This window comes from Amphiprion ocellaris, chromosome 8 (genome assembly GCF_022539595.1).
Source record: "Amphiprion ocellaris isolate individual 3 ecotype Okinawa chromosome 8, ASM2253959v1, whole genome shotgun sequence".
NCBI lineage: Eukaryota > Metazoa > Chordata > Actinopteri > Pomacentridae > Amphiprion > Amphiprion ocellaris.
In genome coordinates this window covers 24,293,158-24,313,133 of record NC_072773.1, presented here as the reverse complement: position 1 = coordinate 24,313,133, position 19,976 = coordinate 24,293,158, and the positions used below count along the sequence as shown (strand labels likewise).

The 19,976-nt window shown below is 43.5% G+C and overlaps 1 protein-coding gene across 1 annotated transcript in view; it reads right to left on the bottom strand.

The window, feature by feature from the left end:
* The window catches only part of plxnd1 (plexin D1), a 69,591-nt gene that overhangs the window by 12,214 nt on the left and 37,401 nt on the right, over positions 1 to 19,976 (bottom strand). Inside the window, exons 14-27 of the mRNA XM_023273126.3 lie at positions 17,500 to 17,605; positions 15,951 to 16,090; positions 15,354 to 15,533; positions 14,930 to 15,014; positions 14,036 to 14,308; positions 10,466 to 10,615; positions 6,972 to 7,086; positions 6,238 to 6,345; positions 4,563 to 4,675; positions 3,425 to 3,529; positions 2,330 to 2,460; positions 724 to 922; positions 470 to 616; positions 137 to 293 (exon numbers count right to left, since the gene is read on the bottom strand). Of these exons, the coding sequence (XP_023128894.2) occupies positions 137 to 293; positions 470 to 616; positions 724 to 922; positions 2,330 to 2,460; positions 3,425 to 3,529; positions 4,563 to 4,675; positions 6,238 to 6,345; positions 6,972 to 7,086; positions 10,466 to 10,615; positions 14,036 to 14,308; positions 14,930 to 15,014; positions 15,354 to 15,533; positions 15,951 to 16,090; positions 17,500 to 17,605 (2,009 nt within the window). The remainder of the gene's footprint in view (positions 1 to 136; positions 294 to 469; positions 617 to 723; positions 923 to 2,329; positions 2,461 to 3,424; positions 3,530 to 4,562; positions 4,676 to 6,237; positions 6,346 to 6,971; positions 7,087 to 10,465; positions 10,616 to 14,035; positions 14,309 to 14,929; positions 15,015 to 15,353; positions 15,534 to 15,950; positions 16,091 to 17,499; positions 17,606 to 19,976) is intronic.

Sequence of the window (19,976 nt, the reverse complement as noted above, 5' to 3'; positions counted from 1 at the left end):
TGTCATTTATTATATTGCAGCCTCAGGTTAGTTGAGCTTCATGAGAGGAATTGACCTTTTGCAATGGAGATTACTATATCTTGGAGGGTTGGGGAGGGGAAGAGGAGGGAAATAATCAGAGAAATTGTGCTCTTACCCAGGTCTACATCCTCGGCTCGAGGCCACTGGGAGAACGGCAGGTTTTTATAAAAGGCCTCTATGATTTTTTCTTTAACCTGGCAGATTGTGTCTGTATTCATGACCCTGACAGACAGCGAGTCCATGCCACAGCCCTGGAAGGAGACATTGATGTTCTGCGAAAACAAACACAAACCAAAGTGTGAAGTATGTCGCAAAAAAAAGTGTGCGTTTTGAATTTCAGTATGACAAACTTTCTTGATGTCATCTTAATTGAATGTGTAAGTTTGACCTTGAAAAAGGCAAGACTCTGGAGGTGAAAGATGAACTGAGAGTGTGTGGGGGATCTAACCTGTGGCTTGGCCTCGATATTCTCACGGAGCAGCCACTCCTCATTCAGGGTGTAGCGGGCCTTCCCTGTGATCGCATCTATGGAGCCCTTGTTGATCTGCTGCTTGATTGCACACAGCAGCAGGAAAAAAGGCTCACCCACTGTTTCCTGAAGAATGTGACACAGAGGTGGAGTCAAAAACCAGAGCTGTGGTAATTCTTTTTAAGCAGATTTATCTAACCACCTTGCTGAGCCTCATTCTGTCCCCTCCCCACCTTGAGGTAGCTGTACATGCAGATGGACATCCAGTTGGTCAGCATTTTCTCCACGACAGACTCGGTGCGGCGCAGCATCAGTTTGGGGTTCTTTGAAGCCGAGGCATCGATCAGGTCCACCAGCAGATCTTTCATGATGCTGGTGTAGTACTCAAGTTTACCGTGGAGGGCGATGGTGAGCAAAGACGCCAGGCTGCATCTGAAGGGTGAGAAAACAGATTAGCAGAGGAGACGGATGAGCAATAACATGCTCCGGCAAACATGCCCTGTCAGTGTGTGGTCAGGTTAGATTTAAAAATAGCGGAAACATTACAGAAACAACAACACAGTTCAGCCCTCCCCACGGCACCTTGGGACTGCAGAAGTCAAATAAAGGCCTGATCTAATGCGGGGAGTGTCTGCGTCAGTAAGTCCAGAGGTGCAGGGGATTTCCCTAACAAAGCCCCTTTAATCCCGCAGAGAGAGGCTACATCAGTCAGTAAGTGCTGACACTGTGCTGGGACAGGGATGTGGTCTCACCTCTGGAATTTCTCTCCGATTCACAATGACTGGTCAGTTTTAGGACACTGGGACCAAAACAGCTACACTGATAGATGAGCAAGTGTTTACAAAGCTGGAGCAGCTGCTTTCCCAGACAGATATTTTTGTGCAACAGTTACAGACAGCTTGAGAAATAAAGAAGCTTCTGGGTAAACAAAGACACACTCTGTCTTCCAATAAATATTACTGCACACATAGAGGTCAGTAAATACTTGGCCACTTGAAGCAGCAGCATGTGGAATTTAGTGAAATACATCAGTAGAACTGGAATATATTATTCATAATTATGTTTTCGTATAATCACCTGTAACTACAAATTATTGTGATTTTGAAAGCTTAAAATGAGCGCTTTATATCTACATAGGGTGTGAGTCCTCTTCCCTGGAGCGTATCACGTTGCATTGCCAAGTTTCTACAGTAGCCCAGAAAGAACAAACGAAATGCTGGCTCTAGAAAAGGTGCTACTTACACTGAAGGTGGTTGCAATCTGCAGCCTCACCTCTAGACAACACTAAATCCTTTTTGGCTTTTTGGCCACTTGAGTCAAAACATTTGCATCGACTGCAGTTGTGTTTCTGGATATTTTGGCTAATATGCAATATTTACTTTGCATTTTGCTTCATTTGGTTCTCCATCATCTCCTCAGACACACATCTGAGTCTCAGTGTTCCACTATGATCATCAGCAGTTAGTGGTTAACTTAGTCTGTTTGCAGAGCAAGAAACTTTTTGTCTTCATGCTGCACTGATGAGATCGGTGAGAGTGATAAATGGCGTGGGTCAGAAAACCGATAGTTGGTAAAATATTCTGCAGAGATCAGGAGAACTGTAGAGTTGGGTGAAAATTATCTGTGGGCTCCTCCTATAAAGACTGTTTTCACTTTGGCCATTGTTAGTAATAAAAAATGCAGATTTTAGCAGCTTTAAAAACACCTCACCACATAATGCAGTTTGATACACCACCTCCACCATCTGCAGCTTCAAAAGCTACCACAGAAACGAATGACCTTCCTCCGAACAATGGTTCCTCTGTGTGGAGTCCAATTAAATACAAAGTGAGCAGTTACCTGTCTCGTACAGCAAAGTCCTTCTGCTGCTCCAAGGCGTGGACAAATGTGATCAGGAAGTGCTTGTTATTGAGGAGAGTGGAGAACAGGGTGATGCCCTCCTCTACGTTCGGCCTTGTTGTGTTCGTGGCCTGATGAGAAAAAGGTTGGGATGAAACTATTATTTCTCTGTGTGATTTCACCCTAACTGGATGACACACCTGCTGCGAGCTCCCTAACCTTTTTCACCACCTCTTGTCTCGACAGACCCATCTACTGAAAGCTTCATATTTCTATCACATCTCTTCCCGACCGCCTCCCTCACTGGTTTCTCAACAGTGTCTGCATGTCCCTTACTGTGGGTGACTGTCTCTAAATGTGCCGAGTCGACTTAATGAGTATGGCCTATCTATGGGTGCGACTAAGCAGCAGCGTGATGAAGTCTTCCCTCTGGACTGCAGCCATATGGTGTGGTTTGCAGCCTGACAGAAGGAGAACAGGGGTGTCCATTAAGATAAATGCACGCCTGTGAGATTTATTTGCTGTGACCTGGAAAACACTTCCTGGGAAGACGATGTGGATCCAAGGCACTTCATCACCGTTAGACAGCCTCCCCCGGCTGCCGACCCAAAACTAGCGCTGCAATCTTTACTTTCTCTGGTTCTTACGTGCCGACACACATGCACGTGCTTCCACTTTCACACATAGGTGTGTGAAAGCACAACTCCCTCCCTCTCTCTCCCACTCTCCCTCCCATCTGCCCCTACAAACACATACGCAACAACTAGACATGGATTTCGATGAAAAGCATACTGTTCGGCTGTCCACGAGTCGGTGGGAAGTGTGTCAACAACCTGCTATCAGCTTAGTGGGCAGTGTGCTGCTTGTCGGGCTGAATTTTTTTGTCTCACTCACTAGGAAACAACTGAATGGCACACATTAGGGTTCATACATGCACACATGCAGTACACTTTACTGCTCATCAACAACCACCTCACCATGAAACCTTAATAAGCTTCAGTGTGACCCAGTTGAGAGATGAGAGGGAGTGAAAAAGGACCCAAATTGAGGCACTCTGGCAAAAAGAAAGCCTAACCTAATAGCTTAACCCCTCACCTGCCAGTCCTGCAGCAGCGGGTGGGTCTCTGGCAGCGCTCGGGGCCCCAGGCCATCATTTTCGTAGGCGGGCTGGACCAGGCTCTTCTCATAATCTGAACACATCTGAAACACACATAAACATGCACAGAAATCTGTAACACAAAGTCATCTGTAGTCATAAACATAAGATGATGGATAGACGGGGAGAACACAAAGCGCCCCGGCCTTGAGATGCTGGCTGCAATTTCCCAGTCAGGAACCAAAAGACTGAATTTCTTGAGTAACATATGCAAAGGAAACATGACACCGCGACTCAAAACGTCACAATCCTTAATGGATTTGGAGACAGAGTGACCCAGTGTTAAGAGGCAGCCTTTCAACACAGCCTGTCAGTTCAGGACAGCTACATTTGGCTTGTATTCTAACTGTGTCCTAATCTGTGTCCAACACCGTTTTGTGTGTATGCATTTGTAATCTCAGACAACCAGAAGCTCTCATACAAAAACAGGAGCGCGAAGGGTCACGAGTGGAGCGTTTGCTGTCTGTACGCAATACTATGGCGAGACGGCAACACTTGAATTTGTGTTTCACTCCATGCAGCTTTTCAACACTCTCCAAACTCTCTTCTCTTCACAACCCTAAACAGCATCCACTGCAACCAGCATGGCCGTCCTTGCGCAAGATTGTTTATACTTGCAAAACAGCGTGGGTGTGTGAGCTGAGTAAAGAGTGTGTTTTGAGAGATCAGGGAGAAAGTTTCCTTGTCCCCGTGCCCGCCATTGTTCTGTCTCCTTGAAAGTCCATGCCTGTGGTTGGAAGACAAAGCCCGCTGAGTTGTATCTGTCGGTATTGGTGGAAAAACACCCACCCACAGACAGACCCACAGTCTACCTTCAGGGTGGATCGCGCATCAGAAAAGTGCTTACCTATAGAGAACACATTAACTCTCCTGCAGGGTGCCAAAATGAGCTACACTTCTGTGGATGTCTGCTGTATGTTTAAAGGTTCCAAGGTGAATTTTTATCCTGCATATTACAAGCGGTGGGAAGTGTGAAATGGGACATGTAGGGAAAAAATATTAAAACCCCAGTGAGAAAAATGGTATTGTCAGCCTGCCAGTCGAAATCAGATAACGGGGAGAAATAGGGTTTCTCACCTTGGGGAAGAACGTGCGTGTGACAAATTGTTTGTACTCCAAAAAGGGGATGCCCTGGCTGCGATTCAACTCCTTGGTCAGGTCTGTCATGTCTGTCTGCAGTTCCGCAAAGCCTGAAAGCACAAAGAAAAAAAATGAAGAAAAACCCAAAGGGATTTGAATCATGAGACTGTCTTTTTTTTTTTTTTTTTTTTTTAAAAACAGTCGCTTCCTGTTTCTGGCTCTTCAAGATTCAATTGTTGCTAAGTAAAATGAGTAAGACATCTGTTTGCAACCGCTAATGCAGTAATTGACATTTTTCCCCAGAGTCTGTGACATTAAAACAGAGGCAGAATTACAACATTTAATTTCTAAGATGTAGTGTCATGCTCTGGGTGAATACTGCATACACCAAACACTAATCCTCTGATCTTTTTCCCCTTTTCTCCGTTTCTCTCTCTGCCAGATTGTGCAGCCCATCACGGCATGCAGGCAAATATTTACCAAACGACAATCAGAGCAGCCAAATCCGGGCTGAGGCTCTTATCCAAAACATGTGTACAGGCTGAGGTTTACATGCAGAAACAGTATCAGCATGTCCAGACACTGACTTGAATCTGCATGCTAATATTGTAACCACTTTATAGGGTAGCATGTACCAGCCGAGGATAATGTTCTCCTCTAATGAGGCGCTGGAGATCTCTTTATGGAAAAGTGCTTCCTGTCACAGGATGAGAGACGTATTTGGGTTACAATGGCAGTTTCTTCAGACTGTGTTTGTGCAGAAAGAAGAGAATACAAGGCCGGTGGGATTTAAAACATATTTCATTACTCCTCCAGGTTATTTATCCTCCTCTAAAACACCAGTCACTTCACACCGTCAACTCAAGATTAGATGCAGCAGGCCCCCGAATACCAAGCCTCCCCTCTGCCTCACTTTTCAGACACCACCCGCCCATTTGCGTAACCTGGAGTATGTCAATTTCCCATTTTTTTCTTTTACTCCCCCTTGTTCTGCTTTTATCACATCTTCAGTCTCAGCAGAAGTATCCCTCGCTTTGTGCACACTCACCCCTGAACAGGGCCACAAATCTATCTGTGTCCTCTGACTAAATAACCTCTCCTCTCCCTCCCACGCTTCTGCTTCTCCTCAGGCCTGCAGCCCTCACTCCCGCTCCTATCGCTTCCTCCCTCCATTCCTCTTTCTCTATCCGTCCCCTCCATCGCTACACCATAAATCTGGGCGCTCAGACGCAGAGTGGCCTTCACACGGCTTTACTCTAATGCCCTAGACACACACAACGGAGCTAAAAACACTCACACACGGGCCTCGTTCCTATAGGGTAGACACAACAGAGGCGATGTGGCCACTCTGTGCGTCTGAGTGTGACTGATCATTTGTCAGACACTGTGTTTTGTGAGTCACGCTTACTAGGCACAAATCTGTCAACTGTTGTATCTCCCTCCCACTTCAGAGTAGAAAACCTCGAAAACAAATACACATTTTCCACGCACGTACAAACACAAAGACATACAGAAACAGGCAAATATGTGTGGTCAATATTTCTATCTTCCCACAAGCTCATTTTTCATGTCAATCGACGCAAAACATCATTTGTGGTCTAAATGAATCTGATAGCAGAGCTCGTGTGAGAGTACAGAGAGTGTGTGTGCGTGTTTCTACATGTGTCTTCACCTTTACGGATCTCCTCTCTGATCTGGGACTCCATCTCCTCCATTTGGAGTAGAGTTTTCTGCCAGTAGCGCTCTGCCCTTCGGCTCTTTGTGCAGTACACTACAAGAGCTGAGAAAAACAGGTAAGAGCGTGAAAAACAAAACGCAATTTATATATGTTTTCAAACTAACAACTGTTATCACACGCTGACAACTTGTAGAACATAATAAAGGGGTCGAAGTGAGTATCAAATGGGTCTTTATGGAAATGATTTCCAGGAATAATTGCTCGTCACCGTTTATGAGGCCATGAAAAACATTTTGCATGACTGTATCTGAATGCAGGAATGTGAAATTTGCACAAATTATTTCAACAGTTGTCATACCCACAAAGACTGGCGAGAAAAAAGGGGATTCGTGAATAACTGAGAACAGATGAAGATCCACACTTGTGCCGGTTTTAACCCGTACACCTGCCCTACAGACACACTTGCTCAGAGATTACAGTATGTGCAGTATAACACACACGCGCGCACACACACACACACACACACACACACACACACACACACATACACACACACTCAGACAGCGAGGAACAGTGGGGTCTTTGTGTGCTGGATACTGACGAGGGATGAAGCAAGTGCGGGAAACTATGACCCCTGAAATTCTTTTATCTGTTCCACATCTGGAGCATCCATTGCAATCGCAGGCACACATCCATCATCCGCTGGTAAGCGTGTGTACACAACCTACCCACAGTGCACAGCAGCAGCAGCACACAGCACACCACAATGGACACCACGATGGCCAGCTCGCTGCCGCCGAGCTGCACTTTGGCGATAGTGTGATGAAAGTTCCCCACTTGCACCTAGAAAGAAAAAAGAGGAACGGCACATTAAACTGGGTCGAGCTCCTTCAAAGCCTATTTCTTCTTTTGTTCCGTTTTAAGTCTTTTCTTCGCTGGTTCTCTCAAATACCATGACACTCAACGGATGTCATGTATTTCATCATGTCATAGGTATACTTTTATTTTTTTTAGCAGTTATTTCTCTTTTATCATAGTAGATGCATGAACAAACTTCTTAAATAATACAGTTTTTGCCCACTGTGGGCTATTTTCTCACTGCAATATAAAGGTTTGCACCGTATGAAAACAAGGAAACTATGGATAGAAATAGAGAGAATTCAAAAATGTCTTCTGTGCATCTTGATTTATATTGTTAAAAAAAAAAAAAAAAAACAGAAAGTTGAAAATCTTTGATTATTTACATTTTCAAAAAAAAATCTAATTGGCATGTACACATTATTCCAAGTGTCCACATGTGTAACCAATGCAGGAAAAAATGGAGCTCCACATACTATAGATGGGCCTATTGACAAGGCCTATTTACGTTTATGAATTTTTTACACAACTTCTGAACAGATATGTCAACATACTGAATGTATCTTCCACCAACTTTCTCACAATTTGCCCTTCTGTTTACCATTTATGCGCGCTGCTGTCTTTTTCATACGCGATCAATGGTATTTAATTTTCCTTCCAGTCTCTCTTGTCGTCTCCTCTCTGCTCTGTGTGAACACTACTTGCAGTTCACCTGAAAACTGATTTTTGTGTTGTGACTGCCGGTTACAGTTCAGTCATCCTTGGCTTCATGATTGCACTGAATAATACAGAATTTTTTAAAGTTTTTAGTTTACTTTTGCCAAATGTTTAACTGAGACATGTACAGTAAAGTGATTTTGGTTAAATATCAGATTTTTAAGCTTAGATTTGGCCAATTCTCCAGACAGAATTGCACATCACACATGACTTGTTCAATTCGATTTGGTTCTGATGAATGGTGTCATTTTTAGAGATTTTTACTTTACTTTTCAGAGGACTGAACTGTAAAAATTCTCTTTCCCTAATTACTGCAAGTAAAATCTTCCAGCAAGACTTTGTTTGTAAAACACAGCTAAAGTTTATAATTATCAAACCACAAGTCAAAAGACATAAAACGCATCTTATCACAGCCCTGAAATCTTTGTGTACTTAGAAATGAATGTTATCTAAATCATTACAACAAAGCTCATCCATATCTCACTAGTCACGCGCATTCATAAAAATACCCCAATTGTAAGATCTTTCGAATGAGCCGCTGTTTAGATGCCATCACGAACCAATTGTAAAGCTGTACAAAGACGTCAAAGCCCAGCGGCAGCCCTTTGGATAGACTGAAGACGAGCAACTGATGTATATTAGTACCAGCGATAACTGCAGCAGGCCAAATTAGATGAAATAAAAGAATGGACTCAAGATCTGCAACACTGATTTAATTTTAGCTACCGTCCCTCGATAGTTGGTTGTCAAGTGATCGGTTGGAATCAAATATAATCTTTTGTTGTCCTTTTTTTAAAATTCTGCATTCTACTCCACAGTCACTAAAGGGAATTTGAGAGAAAGAGACGAAGACAAAGACAGAGGCCAAGGAAGATATGGCAGTAATGAGCAGAAATAGTGGAAATGTTTTCTTTGTAATACAGTGTGAGAGCGTCTGCAGCACAACATGGGCATTTCTTAATGGGAACACAAGTACCTGCACACGTGCACATCAATTATTTTCCCGGACACAGGTGCAGACACGCAGAAAAAAATTACACACTGTAGAGTCTGAAAAATGGTCTCTCGCTGCAATGAGCTGGAGGAGTCACACAGTTCAGAGTAACCCAGATGTGACAAGAAAAGAACTTTCACTTCTGCCTTCTGATTAGTCAGCAGGGTCTCTGTGGTCCCTGCTCGCATCGTTCCTTCTCCTTCCCCAATCCGAGTATACTTCATAAAAAAAGACTCAGATAAAAAGCCTCCAATCCTCAGACCAAATCCCTCTTACATTGGTCTTACTCTGAGGGGGGAAGCTGCCTCACCGGGCTCCCTCCTTTTCTCATTCCGTCTTTCTCTTTCTGGACCAGGCATTTATTTACTCAGACCAGCAAGGCCTTCTTCCAGAGACTGCAACAGCCAGGCCTGGTGTAATGGAGGGGAAAATGCCATTGTTCCATGTTCCTGCTTCGCTCGGGGTACAAAAACGCTGCTTCCCCGCATCCACTTCTGCAGCTCGGCTCCACTTCAGAGCCAAGCACAACATCATGTAAAAATAGATCTGCCACCGAAAGTAAGTGAAGAAACACAAATGGCCATAAGCTATGCAGCAGCCCAAGACGTATGCATTTATTCAAATGTGCCGACACAAAGGAAAATATACGTGTGCGCCATATTTATGCCCCTGTCAAATGTGCACACAAATCATCCTTGGTGCTCACGTGCAGGCAGCCCACCCATTTGTGTTATGACATCTCCTCTGACCCCTGCCCTGCCTTTATGTCATCGCTAATTGCTCGTGTTTATTCTGAGACATCCTGAGAGACAGACGAGGTGGGAGGCTGCTCAAGCGAGTCACAGGTACACAAGGGGAGAGAGAGGCAGAGGGAGGAAGAGAAATGAAAGAGCTTTCCTTCTATTTCTGTGGCAAAAGTGGGGAAATGGTTCTTACAGTACGACTCAGCTGAGAGAAGGGGAGACTAACATGTGTTTCTGAGCTATTTCAGCAAACCACTAACAGGTTGGCTCATATTTAAATATAGATGAATGCTCTCTCCCCTTAATAAAGCCCTATCAAAACAGACCAGAATGGACACCAACAGATGGGGAGGAGAGCTGTGTGAGGGTCCGTTTTTATCGGGACTGCACAGGGCTTGACCGTGTCTTGATTAAGATCTTTAATTGTTATGGAGACAACACGGAGACAAAACGAAACACAAGAGAGGAGTGAGATCTTCACTGATTCATAATATTCGTGCGCAGATAGTGTCTGTCCAAAAAGGTGATTGTGATGCTGATAATAGATGGAATCCTGATAGAAGACTGAAGACACGAAGAGTAATTATGAAGCACGTCACTGTTTTGTTGTGGCATTGTGGCACAGAGTGATGGCTCACCACCCCCACTAACTGCTGATTTATGGTGGCATGCTCGGATTCATAATGCATGAAGAGTGGCACACGTGCACCACTTACAGTGTATGGACTTGTGCAAATCAAATCTGTTCCAGTGAACATCACAGATGGTCCAGATTCTGACTAACTGTTTGGACTCAGTTCTGCCTGACAGATGGGTGATATCCTTAAATTATCAGAATCCATCCAGCAATAATTTTCAACACGAGGCTCGCCGTGTATTTGTATTTTATTGCAGTGTTTTACATACTTACAGTGACAGGCAGCTCTCGCTCGCTGGAGCTCGGCAGTCCGTTGATGGTGCAGTGGAACAGCTGGTCGTTATGGAAGCTGATGTTACAAGGATAGGTGCCAATCATCACCGAGTATTCCTCCGGCACCAGCTCCAGATCGCTCGGCACTTTCTGCGTGAGAGAACGAACAAAAACAGCCATCAGCCAGTCGGTGTGAGAGATCAGAGAGGGCCTACTTTGAACAGGCACAGATAACATTCATCAGAAGCTTTAACCCTCACATATGTGCACACGATTATGTGCACACAGAGAAACCGAGCTGCATGTGGCAGGCCTGTCGTGCAGCTGTCACACAGAGAAAGGCAGCAGAAAGCTCATCCAGTTTGGCCTGGAGTGCAGCTTAAAGCAGCAAACATTCCCGCTGCCTCTCTCACATGGCCAGCAAAGTTTCTCCAAACAAACTCGGTGACGGTCATTCCAGCCTGTGCCCAAAACAACATTCTCAGGGCCTTTGCATGAGCCTGTCGCAATGAGATGCAGGGCCATTTTATTTAATCAATCTAACTCGGCCACGTATCCATCCAAGTCCTGCCTCTGACGGCTAAGAGGTAGATTAATTAAAGGGAGACTCCCCTGAATCTACACTATAAGTGTGATGAAGAGTAGCCCTCAGTCTATTGAAACAGTTGCACAACGTCCCCTGAAGCTCTAGAAGGAGCTTTCTACAGTCTGAAAAAGCAACATCAGTGACGTCATCGCAGTTATCTAAGCTATGTAGAACGCCTGCTTTACAAACAGCGGACACAGAGTTTATCATGGATGTTTATCAGGCAATGAGGGTATAATGAAAGATGCTGTTAAGCTGCATCATGGGAAATTTGCGTTTTTGGAGCTTGTTCCATGCTAGGAAGAAAAAGTCAGGATATCTTGGCCTTAGCTACTTAAATTTCTATTTTTGTGGGTCTCTCAAGAGTCCCCAGACATTCCAGTTGCACAAGAATAAATCATGGAGTACCCATTTACTATCAGTAACATCAGGTCTATATCTATGTCTGCTTAGCAAATCTTCATAGTTAGCTCACAGATGTTAATTTCAAAGGATATTAGCCTTAAAAGGAATTATAGTACCGGGCCCTATTTATATAGATTTCCATCAGCTATGATAACACTACCCTTTACTATTAGCTCACTGAATATTATAGAATGTTGGTATTTGTGTATATGTCAGCTGATGATTAAAAACATCTTTAAAAAGTGCCACATATGCTCTGAAATTGTTTGCTTTACCATTATATATTTTGCTTCATCGTGTCTTGCCCAGCACAACCCCTAAAATCCCTTTAAAAGAGGCTATACACTGGCATGGTTGTATGGACAGACAGTGGACAGACAATCTGATGCTTTGCTGTAAACAAAGTGCATTAACTAAAGCACTTTCTGTCAAGGTAAAAATCCAACCAGCAAGTAAGTCTGTGAACTGTGCTGACTGTTCACAACAGCAGCAGTAACACAAGAGGTTAACTAAAATTCTGTTCCCTGTTCTAAATAATTTTGGCTACCCTCGAGGACTGTGCGCAGCCTGTCTCATATGACTGCTTGTGTTTCTGCTTTTCTTTCTTTTTTTTTTTTTGCAATTTTGTGGCATTCTTAGATCTCTGTAGTTTACTTGGTATGCACAGTGTCATTTTTTGAGTAAAAATGATGTCCAAAACTACAAAAATACGACCCTATTTGTACGAAACTGCAATTTCCCCTAAATATATGAATCACAAGTGGAGAAGTATGTGTGTGTTTGTCCCCTGTGTGCTTCCTTGCTTTGATTACACCCTCAGGGCACAGTCTTGTCCCTACTGCAGGATGCAGCCCCCTGGGTCTCTGTCAACAAATGCTTCCTTGTGCAGACACAACACACAAACATAACTCACAGACACAAACAGTGTCAAACTATCTTAACAAATATGTTTGAGCATATTGTGAAAAATATTTTAGAAACCAGATATGCATTTTCACACATAAATTAATCAAGTGAAAACAACGGGTTGTAAACGCTGAAACAGGATGAAAGCAAACAAAACCCGCCCACATTCCAGCTCATGTCCTTAATATAGGATCCGCCTGGCTAACAAGCCCCGCTATTAAACAAACACATCCCCTCTCCAGCTTCATTCTCCTCCTTCAGGTCCACCACAAGTGGAATCCACCTTCCTAAAGAAAACAGGAAACAACAGACTCGAGGAGACGGGCTGAGGCAGCGATTCCTGCAGGGGCCTCATCCTGGCACACAAACACATAAAGAGGAAGCTGCATCATGTTCAGACTTCCCTGTCTGTGCTCTTAGCATGTAGCACGTCGTTCGGTGTCACAGCCAGCAGCCCTTTAGGGAGATGAATTCATGCAGACAGGTGCTTAGTTCAGCCAGAACACAGGAACATGGGACCTCCCACTGAGCTGCCACGGCACCCTTCCCCCCTGAAGACCCCCAACAGGAATCAACACATTTCAGAGGACAGGCCCTTTGATGTGTTTTATGTGCCTCTGGTTTATGTGAATATGAATAAAGAAACGTTCAGCTCTGTCTGCTGTTCACAGTGGGTGCAGTCACGTTTATAGCAGCGCTGCTTTCGGAGCCAAAACACAAGCAGCTGCCAAAAAATAGCATCACTTGTTCAAGAGTTTGATTGATGTTTCAAAGCTGAGAATGTCAGCAGTTCGATTTCTCCTGATAGTATCTTTAGTCCTGATTGCTTTTTGGTGAAAAAAATGGCTCACTATATTTGTCTAACTTTTAATAGAGATGCCACTGGTGTGGCTGTTGAGATTACAATGCTAGTCGGCTCTCCAGTATGTCCACCTCTCTGGGCCAGATTGAGGTATCGCAACAACTACTGCACATTGTACAGGCTCTCTGCATTCTCCTCCACTGGTGATTCTAGACTTCTATTTGAGTTTGTTTGGTTTGCAGTGAAACATTTTGTGCAGACTACTGTGAAATTTGGTTCAGATATTCACGTCCCCTTAAATGATTTGCAGTCAGGGTAGTTTGGGTGTAGATACTCTGACTGATTCATCTCACTCCTATTTGATCCCTGACGCTGATGGCTTGTAACAAGTGTCTGTTGAATGTTGTAGAGACTTTATGATTATGTATTTTATTCTTTGTTGTCACGCAGATTGCTATATGTGTGATGCCTGTCTTTGAATTTTAGTTCTTTAACTGACAGTTTGTGAGTTTATTTCCTAAATATTATGGTACTCATAAAGCCTGTTGCTGAATATTGTCAAAAGCTTATCAAAGTAACAGTCTGTAAGTTATTCAAAAGGGCTAAGTTTGAACACACTGATTATAGTCCTGCTTCATACGTGATACAATTCTAGCACTAGTATGAACAACTGTAGCAAATTTCTGTTAAAAGTGCTATGTAAAATACAACAAATATGTAATCAATAAAACACAAGTATATTCATTTAACTGAAAGTGAACAACACTGACTGGAAGCACCAGTTTTCTAAAAGAAGATGGATATTTTCTTGACTCATCAGGAGTCAAGCACGAATGTGAACTGAAAGCCTTGTGTCAGCAGTGTCACTCACATTGATGATGAGCGTTAGTGGCTCTCCTGAATGGTGTTTAATCAGCTTCTCCTTGTTGGCAGTGAAGAACTGAGGATCCTCCACATATTCCAACTTGAAGTGACCTTTATGAGGTTCTCCCTCCTCCTCCTCCTCTGGCTCATCCTCAGAGGAGGACGGACTGTCTCCCATGTAGAGGACTCCATTCAGGATGAACTGCACAGAGGTCTGCTGGGACTGGCTGGATGCTGGGGAAGGGCAGATGATTGCAGAGGGGGAGAGAACCTCACAGTACTGGAAGAGAACCAGAAAGGACATGGTAGTGTGTAATGGATTTTGTACAATTCAAATCAGTTTGATTCAATTCAATTCATTTTGGTTCAATTCAGTTTGATTCAGTTCAGTTCAATTCACTTTCAATTCAATTCAGTTCAGTCAAATTCAGTTCAATTCAATTTAGTTCAATTCAATTCAAATTAATTCTATCTTATTGTAGAGTCAATTCACAATATCTGTCATTCAAAGGTATTTGTAGAATGCTTACAAAATTTATACAGAAAAATCCAACAAAAAAAACCTCCCCTTAACCAGGAAACATAAACCTCCAGCAGAACCAGGTTCAAGAAGGGCGGACATCTACCTCGACCAGGTGGGATTAGGGTTTCTTGAGTCAGATGTTTAATAACATGACCTACTTATATCTTACTTTAAAAATATCATTTGGGTTTGTTTGACAATTCACAATGAAAGCAAATGAGCATATTTCCCTTAATATTTTTCCTTAGATTGCAACATGGCTACATGACATGTTAAAAGCATATTTTTATTTTGCTCCACTTAATTAGAAATTTCCCCAGGGCTTATTATATGACTGCAAAAGTCATCAAAAAGGGAACAATTTGGCCGATTACTCACCGTTTGTCCGATTCCAAGCACCTGCATAGTTACACTCTGCACCAGATCAAAACCCCGGCCTGTCACTGTGATGGTCCGGCCACCACTGTGACACACACAAGAACAAGAGAATCACATTTCAGCCGTGACAAAAGTGTGTCAACTTCATACTGGTATGCAAGTACTTTAGGCCACTGCACCAAAGTGAGAGAGAAACAGGAGACAAGATAATAATGCAAACCAGTCTGGCTGCAGTGAAAATCTACTCGTGCCATCAAAGACATGCCACTGCTCTGTCACACACATGCTGTGCAGTTTAGAACACAATAGGAAGAAGATACTCTGGACCACATTAGACAAATGGCTCATGTCTGTGACTGTGAAGTTTGAGATGCTTATGACATTTTGGTTTTAATGCTTACAGTGTGTGTTGCAGTTGACCTACCTGAGGAAGCTCTTTTTGGGGTGGATGTAGCCGATAGTGGGGTTCTTCTCATAGGTGTATGTGGCGCTAAGCTCCACACCCTGACAGGGAAGGTCCTCAAACTCCACACACACTGTCACTGAGTCAGTGTGCGCCTGCGGTGCTCGAGGCATGGTGCATTCAATCGTTTCATCCGTTTTCCTGTAAAAATGCAGTAAACATCGTAACCACAAAACTTGTGATGTCTGCAAATGTTTAATCCCAAAAAATGCTTCAGATCACAATTGAAGTTATGTTTATTGCAGCTTGGCAGACTCTCATGGAGGTCACAGAGCTATTTCGGAATGCACTATGACTACAAGTGGAGGTGCTGAATTTAAATGTGCGAGCAGCTTGAACAGCTTCATGCAGGCTTCACAAAGCGATACTGTCTGAATATTTAATCATTTGGTTCATGCAATTGGCATCAGCTATTAAAAAACACTTGCACTATGTGAAACGCAAAGGAAACTGTTCAAACGCTTTGTAATTTAGTGGGCAGCTTTCAAAGTCATTGAGATCTGGTCTCGCCTCAAACATTTAAAAACAACTGTTGTGTTTAAAGCAGGTCGTACTCACTCCGTGATGTTGCATTTCAGTGTGTTGTTGACCTTGACCATAACCTGAGAGCCAATATCCAAGTGTTCCCCCCTGATGGTCACTCTGGTTCCTCCTGCACGAGAGCCTTTCCTCGGCTCCATTGACAGCAGCTTTGGCATCTACGTGCAGAGAGGAGATGCGGCATGACTAGCAAGACATCAGACTTATCGGTGGACATCTGACAGCTACTGTCACTGGAAAAGACAGGCTTACTGAAACTGTTTGTGCTCTATAATGCTTCTCTTGATACCAAATAAAATCTTTCCTCATCCTTTGAGGTTCAAATCTCGTCTTTACAGATTGGCTGAGACAGCTGCTGACTGTAACAGTAAATTAGTGAAGAAAACTGTGAAGACAGCCCACGCTGCAGTATGTTAAAATGCTGCTGAAGCCAACAGGCCTTTGGGCTCAAGCTAGCAGGACTGTTACACTGCAGGGTAAGAAGTAATAATGCTCATGCATACGTGTGAAACACTGCATGTACACTTATATAAACATGCAAACACATATACACATGCATGCACACACACACACACACACACACACACACACACACAAACAAACAAAAGCTCCTTGGGCCAAGATGAATATCGCTGTCCAGCTCTGCAGCTACCAGCATCAGCATTCCTGCTCTTTCCAAACTTTCTATCCCCGCCATGAACCTCCCCTCAGGGGAAACCTCTTATCCTCACTGACAGGATTCACTTCCTCAGTGCACACAGATGGATCAGACCTATTGTGTGTTTGTGTGTCAGAGTGGGTGTAAGGAGGCAGATGTTTCCGTCTAAAGGTTTGAGGAAGGAGATGCAGTGGAGGCACATATCCTGTCTCCAAAACTGTTTTCCCTTTCTCCCACATCTCCTCAGCACCCTGCAGTAAAAATCCCCCACTTCACACTGAGCATCTCAGAGTTGGGTAAGGAAGCCCAAGAGGAGTTCCCACAACAGCCTGGCGTAATGTTTGTTGTTCTGGATTTCCTTCATCCCAATGTATCAAGAAGGGCTTCAAGATGAGGGTGATTTCTCAGTGGGATGACTCACAGGCAGAGCTGCTCTTAGAAGCTGCTGAAATGATAGACCGTTCCAGTGCTGAATAATAAAAAACTCTTTGTCTATAAACAAAGAGAAACAAAGGGCTTTCATGGGTATTTCCACAGACTGAATATTCTTAATCCATGAGAGACTGTGCGGGTCGAGGTCAATTAACACAATGCTGGCTCGCTCTCCTCGTCCAGTGATGAATTCAGAGCAAAGGGACATTCCAACAATCACCATATTTGTTTTTGCTGGCAGTGAGCGCAGGATGACAATGGCGCTTAGCTACAGCTCAGATGGACGTTTGAAGATTCCCACACACTTGCATTCCTCTGGATCATAAAACGCATCTGTTAACACTCAACTGACACACTTGGGAAGGCTCTCCCAGTGGGGAACGAGGAAAAAGAGCATAGAGGAGGACTGTTGGGGAAGAGGCGGACATAACAGAAAGCACGAAACAGCGGGAGGGTAGATGTCTGGAGAATACTCACTAAGTACGAGAAGCTCTCCTTTGACGTCCCCATCCCGCTCTGATCCACTTCCACATGGACAATATCTGTCCTGTCATGTTCGGACTTCCCAGTGAGACACACCAGCCTGGGGACAAAACACCACAATAAACCAAAAAAAACTCAAAAAATGTGACTTGTGATTTAAATTTAATAAACTTCTTTATAAAAAGAAGTTGCTCAACTCAAATTGTAAGCGAGGGAAAGTAATATAAACACACGAAGACACAAAATTAATCTTGGAGAATGCTGGTTATGAAGTAATTCATCAGTCCCTATTGCATTTGCATATGGAATCAAATAAAGCCTTGAGATATCAGATATTAAGAGATGTAAAGGTCAAAGCTCCTCAGACCAGATGTGTTTAACCACAGAGGAGATTAAGGGGCTGCTAAGGCTTGTTCTCTCGCCTCCTGGCTGTGATTAAACCCTGTGTCATCAGAGCGCGCTCTACAGGGACGTCTCATATTAATGACACGGTGGTGTGTCGAGGCACAGGGACCTACTGTTCTCGGACCTCATGGGGATAAACGTACTATGGGGGTAACACAACCTTTATCGCTTCACATGATCCCCTTCCAGCTTGACACCCTGTCGGTTTGTTTAGTCAGGTGCCTGCTGCTACAGTGGTTATATATTCTCAGCTAGTGATCGGATGATTGACAGAGGAATCGTGGGGTATTTACATAAGCGGAGAAGCTTTGCTTTGTGTAGGAGGACCTGGCAGGACATACAGTAAGATGAGGCTGGGCTGGACAGATCTAGGCTTGGCTGGGGTCAAGCTGTCAGGGAGGAGACCACGAGGAAAGTTGTTGTATCCCAGTGTGTTTTTAAAAAATCCGACCTTTTCCTATTCAAATTGAAATGTACTTCTAAACCCTGCAGCTTTTGATGGGGCCCAATTAAACCGCAAATTTTTGCTCATAAGACTGAATAGCTATTAAAATATATTCTAAAATAAGCTGCAGTATCAGCCATCTGTTTATAGCAGGGTCTACATTCCTGCTCATTAATTACAGCAGCATCAGGTACAGAATGTCGTTCCACTCAAATTACACTCCTGTCAGTTACGTGGCACAAGGGCAGACACGCACCTGTTTGAAGAAAATGCTTCATTTCACATGCTCTAATTTAGAGAAGAAAGAAAAAAGAGGGCAAACAGAATGAAACATGACTATTCACAGGTTCAGGCCTGAGGGAAATAAAAGAAACAGGAGCCGGAATCAGTCTGAACCTGCAGGTTTGCTTCAGGCTGAGAATTAAACTATTATCAAAACAAAATGTCACATTGTGTGAAGTCTGCTATTGAACCATACTGTTGAGGATTAGTCTGAGATAAAGACAAACTGAAATATGTTATTTCTTGAAAAGTATAGACAAAGGCTTACCAGCAGATAGAAGCTGTGATTAAGTTAAAATGAAGTATAAATACAAGCCGGGTGTGTGTCAGGGTTAATGCAGGGTTCACCGAGTTATAAAGACTATTCAGGAAGCTTTAAATACAATACAGAATGCTACTGAAGACCTGTTTAATGATATTACCAGTCAAAGTATGAAACTATGATGGAAAAACACAATGAAACGTCGCCTCGAAATATTTTACATTATTTTGTCCATCCAGCTGTTCAAAGCTAAAATATATTACTTTACAATGATGAAACACTGAAAATTCTAACATTAAAGAAGCTAGAGTCAGAAAATACTTAACACAATTCATTATTTATCAAGATATAACAATAATTCTTCATGGCATAGTTTCAATAATTTCTAACTATTTTTAACTTACAGCTAGTGAAGTTGGAAGTTGCGACAGCACCAGCTCTGGTCTGATGGTGTCGACTAAAACGCTACAAAAAAACGGCTCCACACTCCACAGCCTCTTACATGCCCAATTTATGTCGCAACATTTCCACATCTAAATTACACAGTTGGTGTGTGACATCTCCCAGCAGCTCGCAATCAGATGCAAAAACACAAAAGGAGACTTTTGCAAGACCTACAGATATGCTGGCGTGTGTGAGCTGAGTGTGATGGCAGTCAAAAAGACAGACAGACTCCCAGCAGGAGCAGACAGAGCCTTGGACTGACCCCTGCTCCACATTCCTGCACCGCCCCACTGCAGAGATATTATGGGTTTCAGAGGACAATATTTGGGCTGTGCTGAGATGTCTGCGATCATTTCCCTCGAGTGGCTGATGAGGATCATCAACAATCAGCTCTGTATGACGCCTGGATGTGAGTGGTTTCTGGGTTCTGCTAAATGGACAGGGCGAAGGGCACCGAGGGCTCGTATGCAAATGATAGAGAGGGCAGCGTGGAGGATCTGAGCCAAATATCCAGAGAAGTACTCCAGTAAATGAGGTGTGCCGAGACTGACTGTGCCATTAATTAAGATGTTGACACCGAGTGAGAGGAGCATCGTCTCTCCAGTGCTGCACATTTTCCTTTTGGCACACAGA